Below are 12,266 nucleotides of genomic sequence, written 5' to 3' on the forward strand. Positions count from 1 at the left end.
GCCAACTCACCTGAAGCTGAAGGAAGCTGATCATAGTCCTGTGATGTTCTGTTGGATTTGACATTTTCCCCTGGTAATCTCCTAGCAGGAGGCAGAGGGACTTGACCACTTACTGGATCAAAGAAGGGGTCTTAAAAGTAAAGATAATTTTCAAATTAATATGATCTCTACCAAATTGCTGAAGAAAAACATTCTAGAAGTGCTCTATAAAGATCAAAGGTTTTGAAAATTAGAACAATAATTTCATGACTGATATTAACCTTCTTTTAATCCTATTTTCTAATTTATTCATTACTTGCTCAAATATGCTCTTCCCATTTATTCCTAGACAATACAAAATACTAATTATATATTTTCCAGATCATAATTATAAAATTCTTGGTGATAAAAGCTGCTGCAAATTTTTATTTTCTGCCCCATTCTGTCCGGTGTAATGAATAGAAACTGTTGCAAAGTAGGAGCACCTGGGTGACTCAGTTGGTTAAGCATCTGCCTTCAGCTCAGGTCATGATCCCAGGGTCCTGGGATTGAGCCCCGTGTCAGGCTCCCTGCTCAGTGGGAGGTCTCCTTCTCCCTCTGCCCTTCCCCCTGCTTATGCGTGCTCTCTCTCATAAATATTTTTAAAAATTAAAAAAAAAGAAACTGTTGCAAAGTGAAAGAAAAAAAAAGAGGGTTTGAATTTTGCCTATAAGCGCCATTATCAAGTTTGTTAATCTCTAAGCATTAGGCATAACCTATAAAATGTACCTGACATTTGGGATTTGTGAAGATTAAATAAATTCATGTGTGTGAAATCTCCTGTATATATAAAGTGCTCCTTAAATTACTACATTGGGCATCCTAAGCTAAAAGTCATTTTTAACTGGGTCACTGAACAGTAGATTCAATTGTTAAAAATTGTGGTATTAGTACCTTTAAGCTTTTTATGTACAGTAAAAAGTGGTATTTTTAACCACCTTCGCAGTCAGAGCAGTGGCATCTGAAATAGTACAAATTATGAATTATACACAAATTAAATTTACTTTTGCTACTTCTAATGATGTTTATTAATTGGAACTGAAGGCAGAAAAATAAATGTTGTCAGTGTACTATATTAAATTGTTAGGACCAAAAATATAACTGGTTTAAAATTAGTAGCATATAGGTTTAAATCCATAGAACTGGTTTCATTTCTGAGTAGATAAACACTATCTCTGCAATGTCTGGTTCACTGATAATTTACTTAGCCACCACTTCTATCTCTAGCTCCTCTGTTTTCTTCTCTCCTATTACCTTCTGTTATGTCTGCCACTTATCTCCAGAGGTAGTGTAAGTTCTTTCAAGGGAAGGGGTCTTGTGTTCTCATTGTGTTTAAATTATATCACCTACCACACAGTACCAAGCACACTGCTAGGCAAATGGCCTGAACGTCATAAATCTGTGCTTTTAACTACCAAAAATAAATCCAGATTGATTCATATTTTTCATAAATTCAAAATTAGTGAAATCTGAATTACTAACATAAGATTAAAATCATAACTATTAAGGGTCCAATTTATATTTTATTGTTTTAATGTCCCTTTAAATTTGTCATGAAGAATATGTAAGAATCTGATTACGAAGAAAATTAGCATGTATTTACACTGATTTTTAACTAGGTAATGTAAGGCAAGAGTTGAAATCTTGATTGTTATTTTCCCCTTTTTGAGTATAATGATTATTCCGAGCTTTGCTGGAGACTCTTTTGACCTAAGTAAGGCTATTTAACTTGCTTTCTATAAAATTCAAGATTAAAACTAATGTTAGATTTTGCACTTTTGATATTTAAAAAGTCAATGGTTCAGCCTCATTAATTTTGCTGAAACATTTTAGGAAGCATTGAGAAGATAAATTCATGCAACAAATGTTTATCCTTTGATTTGGAAGAGTAAGTATTTGGAACTAGGTATGCTGATTTCTGCATCAGTTTAGAAATTTCCTGAAGATTTAGGTTTAAATATTCAATAAAATTTACTTTCCATTATTGTGCATTTTAAACATTGCTGATATAACATTAGATCAGAGGAAGGCATGCCTTTTACAATACATACACTTATTAAAAAATCTCTTTAGGGGTAATTTAAAGGTTTGTCAAACATACTTATGTCCTTACTAACTGTGCACTTTAGACTAAACATTAGCTTCTGGATATACTATAGGGTCATAAAGAGACTACAAAATATATAGTTGTGTAGGGTATTGTTCCTTTAAACTATTTCACTTAAAAAGTCACTAGGTATACTAAAAATATTACCATAAATAGCAAAAAATACTTAGGTCAGTTATAAATCACTACCATCCGTTTCTTCCTTTTTTTTTTTTAAGATTTTATTTATTTATTAATAAGAGAGAGAGAGAGGCAGAGACACAGGCAAAGGGAGAAGCAGGCTCCATGCAGGGAGCCCGACGTGGGACTTGATCCCAGGTCCCCAGGATCACGCCCTGGGCTGAAGGCGGCGCTAAACCGCTGAGCCACCTGGGCTGCCCCATGTCTTTCTTTATGCTAAATTTGCTACTAGTCCAGTGATAGGGTACACTGGGCTTCTATAGCAAGGTTGAAAGTATTCAGGTTTCAATAGGAAAAGATCAACCCAGTTACTACAGACAGCACAATAATCAACTGTCTCCCGATAATTTTGAAAAGCAATCGAGTTTTTAGAAATAAATTCTTCAAAAACTAATTAAAGTAAAATTTTATATCCACAGTTAGAATTAAAACATACAAACTGAAAATACAATAGCCAATGTACCATTTATCTAGTAATAAATGTTTGAGAAATGAGTGAATAAACACGATGGCATTAATCTATTCTAAAAAGCAAAGTACTATTGTCTGTGATTTACAGTATGGTAATGCTAAATTAAAATTTTAATACTTAGTTCAGAGATTATAGAAATCTAAGGGAAGACTGGGAGGAAAAGTTTGCTCACTATAAAAGAAATGAGGAAATATGCATTGATTGAAATTATGCTGCGTAAGAAGGAAACCTATTAAATGGTTATCTCTAGGGGGTGGCACTGGGGAATGTTTTTAATTCCTTTTTTTTCATTATCTGAAACACTTCCCAAATATTTACTCAAGTGTAGAAAAAAAGGCAAATAAAATTGGACAGTTAAAATAGTGGTGTATTTTCCTGTGGGGCTGTCCAAAAACCATCTGGTTGCTTTATCAGTTATCCTCCAAATTTTAAAAGAGTATCAATGCAGGATCTCATTGTTAGAAAGGTCTGAAGAGCTATTTAGGTGAAATGAAATTCCTCCCTCTCCGCAGCCCTCACTCTTTAACTCACATTCATAAACTCCCTAACTAGGTAGTGATCTGGCCACTACTTAAAGCCTTCAGTGCTAGAGAACTCACCACCCCCCTGAAAAAATAATTCTTTTATAAAATGCTTAAGAATTCTTACTTTAGAAAATTGTGATGAAATTTTCAATCTTAATCATATTCACTGGTCTGTTCTTCTGAGGAAACGTGGAGGAAATCTAGTCCTTCTTTCACAAATACTGTAACTAGAGACAACTCTAATATGTGTATTCAAAGTCGTCTCTCTTGTTAAACATTGCAGTTCCTGTCATGCGCTGTGGTTTCTGCGGTCAGGTGTAAACTCCCTTTACCGCCCTGGCTGCCTTTCGCCAGGACTACCCCAGCTCAGTATTTCTAACCCTTGAGTATGCCTCACAATCCCCCAGAAGGCCGGTAGAAACAGACTGCTGGGCCCTACTCCCAGAATTTCTGATTTGGTAAGTCCTCCTGGAGCCTATGAATTTTAATTTTAAGTAGGACCCCCGGGTGACACTGATGGTGCTGGCTGGAGGACTACGGTTTGAGAACCAACCACTGCTCCAGCTCTAGCCCCTCTTCTTCAACATCTCCCCCCAGTGGTCTCCGGGCCAGCTGAGCACTGGACCTCACCTCACTCCTTCTCTGGTCTGAACTCTGGGAGTGCCACCCTCAGATGGCAGGAGCTCCCTTGGTAGTCACATCATGACTGTGTTTCATAAAGGTCAGAGTTAACGGAACTGCCTAAATCCTCTTCCATAACTCTTGCTAAATGACCCAAGTATTCTATTTTACTTATGAAATTGCATTTCTGGATCCAACTGGAAAACTTTCATTTAACTGTAATCAAGTCAAATTATTTGGCTTTTAGAGTTGAATGGTGACTTTAGGATTGGATAAGGACTTCAAAAGAGATTCCAGGTTAGAAAAACAGTGAAAGAAAGGTTCACCAAGGGCTGCCAGGCATGTTGTGTATTTTGTGCACTGCACAAAGACATGTAGTTATGGGAATGAGCAGACTGAAATGCAGCCTTGGCTTTGTTCCTGGAGCACTGGCCCTGGCACAAGGTAGAAGGAGGGGCTGCCTCTTTCAACCCACCAGCACAAAAGAAGTGCCTTTTTGTAATCTGAACAAAAGCACATATCTGCTAGCAAAGTAGAAAGCTTTTTTTGAAGATTCTTCAGGTTTTGTTAAGAGAGGACTAGCCCATCCAGAATAGATGCTCATGCACAGCAGTGGGCATTACTATTTGCCAAAAGAAATCTTGCATGAAGGCTGAACACCAAAAACAGATAAAAGAAGCATCAGAGCCGTGCCCCTGCTTTGCCTCTCCCCACATTCTGCAGGAGTCCTAAGGTTCCTTTGCAGAAGCACAGGACCTTACAGTTTGAAAATTGTTGCTACACAGAAGTCAGTGGGCTTATAAGGCTGCAAAGGTGAACTTGACTCAAGTATGCAGGGCACTGAATGCTGGGAATAAAGAGGGGCGTTTGACATTTGATCAGGTATTTAGCACAACACCAGAAAGAAATCCAACTTTTTTTTTTTTTTTTTAAGACATCTATCCTTTGTCTTTAATTAGGGATAATGATTTCATTAAGGAAACCAAATCTCAATCATGCCCAGCAAAGATTTATCATTTTACTAGATTAAAATTTTACAGCATGAACAACAGTGAAAGCAACAGCAGTACAACATTCATACACTCTGCTTTAATACAGCAATCACCTCTATTTCCCTTTTATGATTCTATAACTAGGAGTCAAACTTTCATTTATCATTTAAAGGGTATTCTTTAATGAAGTTTATGGACATAAGAGTGAAGAAAGGTCACAAATCTTTTATTTTAGATATATAATGTATTAATTTGCAAAATGATACTCAAATGCTTGTTTATGAGTCGAAAGAAACCATGCTCTATTTATTATTATGTAAGAAAAATTAAAATATTTCTTTTGGGGGATCCCTGGGTGGCGCAGCGGTTTGGCGCCTGCCTTTGGCCCAGGGCGCGATCCTAGAGACCTGGGATGGAATCCCACGTTGGGCTCTCGGTGCATGGAGCCTGCCTGTGTCTCTGCCTCTCTCTCTGTATGACTATCATAAATAAAAAAAAAAATTAAAAAAAATTAAAAAAAATATTTCTTTTGAAAAGGAGGCAAGCTGATATATGTGGTCTCAGGAAATCAAGAGGATACAAACTTCCAGGTATAAAATAAATCCTGGAGATTAAAAGTACACCATGGGTGGGGCACCTGTGGCTCAGTGGGTTAAGCATCTGCTTTAAGCTTGGGTGATGATCTTGGGGTCCTAGGATCAAGCCCTGCATCAGGCTCCTTGCTCAGTGGGAAACCTGCTTCTCCCTCTCCCTGCTGTTCCCCCTGCTTGTGCTCTGTCAAATAGATAAATAAAATCTAAAAAAAAAAAAAATGTACAGCATAGGGAATAGTCAATAATAGCATAAGAACACTCTATGATGACAGAAATAACTACACTTACTGTGAGAACACTAAGTAGTGCATAGAATTACTGAATTAATATGTTCTACACATGAAACTAATATAACATTGTATGTTAATTATGCTTTAATAAAAATATATAGAGTTGATTAAAAATTGCTATCTCAATGGATCCCATAAAGGATCTAGCAACAGACTAGAATCCTGTCATGTTAATGATATGAAAGGCTGGAAGAGGAAAGAAAATAAGTTATCATTTTTTTCCTCAGGAGTATTTATTATCAAGTGACATCAACATTATTGGGAGTAGAATCAGAATACCTCCATGTACAAGGGAAGTCCAGAGACAGTCAACAGGTCCAAATGACACTGCCCTGGCCCCATGCTAGCCTCACAGTAGGTTACGGATGGTCGTTGCTGAGCTGCCTGGCAGTCAAGCAAAATGAAAACAAGTAGACCTATATATGAAATAAAAACAGTTTATATGACTTTTGTTTTACCTAATAAAAGGGGCATTTTCATTTTGTAATTTTTTTTAGTAATATCCACAGCATTTTTATGAAGTTTTTTTTTTACATAAAGCACAATGAAAAATAAAATTATGGTAACTAAAACATTTTATAATTAGCTCTTTTGATTAAAAACAAGTGAAAGTGTGTATTTGTGTAAAAATGTTCTCTTCCAACTCCTGAAAAGCTTGACTTAATTTTAAAAGGCACTACAGTGACTTTTATTTCATGGGGCTTAAACCACATATACAAACAGTGATAGGTACCTTGTAGGAATCTGACCAGAGATTATCCAGAAGTTAGCCTTGGGAAAGGTTAGCTGTGTTTTAGAGTGACTCTTGTATGTTAAAGTTCATGTATAAAACAAAGATTTGAATAAGTGAAAAAGATAGCAAATGTTATCAGTATTTATGATATAGGAATTAATAGGAGCCTAATAGCTATCCATGCTTTCTGCCTGGATTAGAAGGGGTACGACCCTTGCTTTTTGATTCATAGTTTCCAGTGAATTCATGGACTCCAGGAGGGGAGGGGGCATCTCACAGAGCAGGTGACACAAAGGACAATTCAAGCAATACTTACTGATGAAAAACTAACTCAAAATTATTTTTTTAAAAATGAGCCTCTTTTAGAAGCCAAAGCTACCTACTTCAAGTTACAGGAGTATAATTTGTGTGTCTCATCCATGAATCGCCTCAAACTTTCTAGTTACCAAAATGAGTGGAAAAGAAAAATCTAGGAAAATTAGTAAAGGTGAATGGTAATGACTAAGATTCCCAAGTTTTCACTGAGCTAGAGTCGGCCCCAAATAAAATTGAGCCCTCATTAAAAACTTCTAGATTTATCTAATATAAAATGGAATTGTTAAAAAAAATTTCTATGTTTATCCAAACGAAATTGAGACAAAAATTTGAATATGGATCATAGTCTCATCAACATGACATACTGGATGATATCAGCAGATTTAATGTAACTGATTATTTCTTCCTGAGAGTGCTAATGGAGTGGATGGTTTGTTATAAGTCTCTTTATTTTTATTTCTATTCCTCACTCGAAAGGTTAAAAAAAAAAAAGCTATGTGTTGATTTTTCCTTGAAAAACAATAGTTTGATACACTGATATTAAAAATTAACAATGGTAACAATAAAATCAGATATTTCAGAAAAATCTATTAATGTTGTAATGATGCAATTTACCAAAACATTGTCTTTTGAATGCAATTATGACCCTCAGCCATAGCTAGTAAAATTAAAACTTACTAGGAAGAAATATTGAGCTCAGAATCTGGAGAGTCTCAATTCTGTCCTCATCACTAGTGCCCCATCGTGGAGCCCTTTTGGTTCTCAGGGATGCCTTCTGTGGCATAACGGATGTTACCTGGATTGGACGAGCTCGGCAGCACCTATGATTCCTGTTGCTTCTGACATTTTTATAATCCTTTGCATTAAATTAACCAATTGACAAGCAAACCTGCCCAACTGCTGGTTTCCTCTACCCTGATTTTTCTGCTAAGGAGCTAGGAACCATACACTACTAATGCTTATTTGACAGTACAATCTTAGAAAATGTTTTTTGTTTTAAGTGAAAAGTTTCTTTTGGCTTTTCCCTCTTACCTGAAGGAAGAAGGAAAAGGTCCTGTCCTGAGGATGGTCGGCTATTGGAGCCGGGAGGTTTAGAGTGTTCGATGAGGCTGTGCCTTGCGGGAGGTGGGGGAGGCGGGAGGGATGGGGGGAGGGCATCAAAAGCATCTTCACCTGCATTTAAAGAAAGGTCAGTGTCAACAGCAGAACTTCATTAATGAAAACACAGCATCAGGCCAAAGTAATGATTGATTTTCTCTTGCTGCTCATAAAGAACTTCACCTGCAGGGTTTATCTCACAATTTACCAACTTTGAGAATGAAAGCTACTTATCTTGGGGGAGTGTCGGAAGAGAAACACAGGCACACAAACATACATGTTCACGTGCAATGTTTTTCTATCTTCCAGGCCTTTCTGGTAAAAGGCAGCTCTGCAGGTTATGAAAGAGCTTATTATCTACTTGTAACCTTTGTAATATTAAGGACATGATGTTTGAACTAAAAATTATTCTAACTCATACCATCAAAACAGAATTTTTTTAATGTAACAATAAGAGTTCACAGCCTCTTATTAGAAAATCACACTATGTACAAAAAATTTAATGTCACAGAATAGATTATCTTTTAAAGTTTATTCTTCTGGATTTTAATTCACTTAAAACTAATGTTGCATATATTTCATTGTCAAAATACATAAAACGTACCTCTAGAAGAGAAATATATTTTTCTACTTATCAGATATCTCTAAAGAGGAACAGTTAAATATAGAACGATCTTCTCTGGTCCCCAAACTACTTATATTTGCATATTTCCCAGCTTTAGTAACTACAGAATATTGCAGCATGCTTTTATGTCTACTTATTTTTCCCTTGCCACATCTTACTATTCTACTCATATTTTCCCATACTTCAATTCTTTAAAACAATAAAATTACAATATTGCAATATATGTATTTTGGTAAGTAATCTCAAATACCTAGTGAATGAAACAGGATATAAGCAAACACCTACAGATTCCAGTAATAAAAATTCATGTATTTAAATTTATTGACTTAAGCCAAAGGTATATTTTAAGGAAAAATGGCTTTACCATTAACCCAACTTGCCTTATGAAACATATTCAAAGTATTTTCTCTAATGATCGAAGTCTTTTTCTAACTTAAAATATTTGAAGGTGTGGGCAACAGGGGTCAGGGGAGGAGAAAGAGCTTTGCTATTATTCCAACCTTCAGCTATCTGCTACTTTCATGATCTTACTCATCCAAGTCCTTTTTTCAGCCCCTAAATGTCAGGTATACCATGCTAGGCACACAGGTAATGTGAAGATCAAAATCACAAGGTCCTAACGCAAGGAGCTTAGATTCCACCAGAAAATCTAAGGGAAACTCACAAAGAGGTATGATTCACAGGTGAAAGTGCCCCTGGTCTCACGGAGAGAGCTCCGCATTGTAAGAGGGACGGGCAACGCAGAAAGCGATATTCAGCAAGGTAGGCCTGGGATATACATTTATTTATTAAGTGCAAGGATGGTGTCTTCTCGACAGAGGGAATGGTATAAAATAAACAGTATAAATCAAGCATAGATGTGCATGAAGAGCGAGAGGAAGATTGAGTTACAGACACAGGCTGCAACACTGACCTGCGTCGTCTCACACGGCCGGCACCAGCCATAGATAGCTGTTTACTTAAAAACTGAAATTCAGTTCCACCCACAGTTGCACAGGTGAATATACAGATTCGTTATATCACCACATAAAAGTTCTACTGGACAGTGGTGATCTAGGTCATGAAGATGGGGTAACAGGTCAAAAACCAGCACACAGGAAGAAATGGGAGGGAGAAAAAAAACTAAGTAAAAGTGTTGGCAGAGGCTTGTAATTGATGTTGGTGAGAATGAAGCAGTGAACTACAGGAAGAGCAGAAGCAATTCTATAACTAGAAACATCATTGGTTGACGGTGTCTGGGAAAGAATCAAAAGGGTCATTTCATATTTCTGGATGCCTAACAATTAATTCAGGGAAGTTTATAGATAGACCTTGATCATACATGATTTTATGTTATGGTGACTTGTTATCGTGAAGCCTGAAGACGTGTGGAGATTCCAATTGTCTTCCTCTAAAAATAGGGTGAGAAGCTTCCTAGAATTAATTAACACAGGTACCAGCAGCAACCAGCTTTAATATACATACACACGTGTACCTTTTTGCACACATACATACTAGTGTATTTTATATTAAAATTTGAACCAAAGAGACAGAGATTCTTTGGATATGCAATTGCAATGATTATAAGACAGAGTCTATTTCTCGGCTCTCTACAATAAGATATGTAATTTTCCATAATGTAATTAGCTAAGTAAGTGGAACTGGGTCATGTTATGCTGAAAGAAAAAGTAAGTACACATTCATTAAGAATTGTACTTAAAGAAAATCTCAGATGAACACTTCAAATCTACTAGAACACAAGGGCTCAGGGGAAGGAAGGATGCTCCCACAGGTTTTTTTGGACTGCATTCAGTACATGAAGAGACAGCTTACAATGCAGATTGATGGCCAGCCCTGTACCCATTGCTTCAATCATATAAACGGAATAGTGTTTACAGGAACTTGAGAGCCACCGCTACCTAGAGAATCCATTCTAATTCAGACAGATTCGTAATCTTGTAATCTGTGTTACATTGAACTCTGAAATCTGATCATTCAGATATTAACTGAAAGAACAGGCAGGGTGGCTTGTTTGAAAATTTTTTTTAAAGGTTTCAACCTAATGGAGGGATGAGAAGATCATAATCAGAGGGCGTCCTGTTGAGTGAAGAACCATGCTTTGGATTGTCCCGAGTTGGAGGCCTGGCAGGTGGTAATGGCACTGGATCAGAGGCTGAATCAAAAACATCTCCTAGAGGATAACACAAAATCTTAATGTATTTTCAGTATAACAATGGCATGGAATTTTGCCTTTAAATTCTGACCATTAAGATGTAGAACACAAAGAGAATATGTTTTATACATACCCTTTAAATAAATGCCTAATTCAGGGATGTTTGATTTCTTCACCTCTGAAGATGTACCATGTGTTCCATTCAATACACAATGACCATTATCACAAGACCTAAAGCAGAGATCACAGGACAAAAATCATAAGAGAAATTACTTTCCATTTAAAAGTAATTTGGAGGGGTGATAGGAACTAGCAATCCTGATCATATGCTAAAGCTTGAAAGTAAATGTAATTTCCTTTTCTGGAAAAAGTATAAGAAATATTTCCTAGACATTCTTACTCAGAACTATTTTTACAAAGAAGAAGTAAATAGCTCATGAAAGACAATCTTTTCTTAAAGTGAAATCAACAATTACAAGGGCCACAAAAATTGCTGATAAGCTAAACACAACTGTGAAAATTAACATATATTTGGACAAGTTCAATAGTACCTTGTCAAGTTTTGAAGAAAAACATGCAGTAAGGCAAAAACAAATATGTAATAGTCCCAACAGCTTTATTATTTGTTGATAGTATTTAACATGTTTTTATTTCTATACTTTAAGCTTTCCTTATAATAAACTGAACCCATCAAAGAAGAATTATTAAATGTTCTGTAGTTTCATTAAAATTCTGATAGACATATTCAAAGACCTGAGGTCTGTTTTAGGATTTCACTACTGTTAGGATGAAAACTCTCGCACTTCCGACAACTGTAGAAAAATGGCTTTGGCAAAGGCCTTGGGTACACAACATATATTTGAATCTGGGGGTCTGTGAAAGATAATACTTACTAAAAAAGTATTTTTGTTATTTGTATTGGACATTGGAATCATACTCTGAACATAATGGACAAAATTGGGGCATGGGAAGATAGTGGGAAGACAAAGTACAGGGCATATTTTGTATTTTTTTAAGTTTTAATTTATTCATGAGAAACAGAGAGAGAGGCAGAGACACAGGCAGAGGGAGAAGCAGGCTCCATGCAGGGAGCCTGATGTGGGACTCGATCCTGGAACTCCTGGATCACGCCCTGGGCTGAAGGCAGGCACTTAACTGCTGAGCCACCCAGGCGTCCCATATTTTGTCTTTAGAATATAGCTGTGTAACAACGAACTCTGCTCACCAAGTTATTCTGTTCACAAAAAACTATAGAAAGCAGAGTTTATATTTTCCTTTTTCTGATTTACTCTGAATTCTTGGGGCAAAGTAAAAGTACATACATAACGGAGGAGATAGTGGATATTTAAATAGTTACTGCAAGAGTGGCTTCATCTGAAATTCATTTCCATTCTCTCTGGTGGCCACATCTATTTCAGGGGCCAGAGATGGTTCATTTGAAAATAGTTATCATGTATTGAATTTTCATAATAATGATGGATTTTTACTGAAACTGAATTGAATTATTCATCTACTGTTTAACTTTTTCCACATATTGACAATTTAT

The 12,266-nt window shown here is 36.3% G+C and overlaps 1 protein-coding gene across 15 annotated transcripts in view; it reads right to left on the minus strand.

The window, feature by feature from the left end:
• CBLB (Cbl proto-oncogene B) overlaps nt 1-12,266 on the minus strand; it is a 409,638-nt gene that overhangs the window by 24,646 nt on the left and 372,726 nt on the right. For 10 of the 15 annotated variants that reach the window (XM_049105235.1, XM_049105233.1, XM_025478474.3 and 7 more), the window contains 4 exons: nt 10,854-10,951; nt 10,607-10,738; nt 7,878-8,018; nt 11-130 (listed from right to left, as the gene is read on the minus strand). In XM_049105235.1, the coding sequence (XP_048961192.1) occupies nt 11-130; nt 7,878-8,018; nt 10,607-10,738; nt 10,854-10,951 (491 nt within the window). Of the gene's footprint in view, nt 1-10; nt 131-6,076; nt 6,214-7,877; nt 8,019-10,606; nt 10,739-10,853; nt 10,952-12,266 lie in introns of all 15 variants that reach the window. The other 5 variants (XM_049105236.1, XM_049105234.1, XM_025478509.3 and 2 more) reach the window with 2 other exon arrangements.

The sequence above is a fragment of the Canis lupus genome, chromosome 33 (assembly GCF_003254725.2).
Source record: "Canis lupus dingo isolate Sandy chromosome 33, ASM325472v2, whole genome shotgun sequence".
NCBI classification, from domain to species: Eukaryota; Metazoa; Chordata; class Mammalia; order Carnivora; family Canidae; genus Canis; species Canis lupus.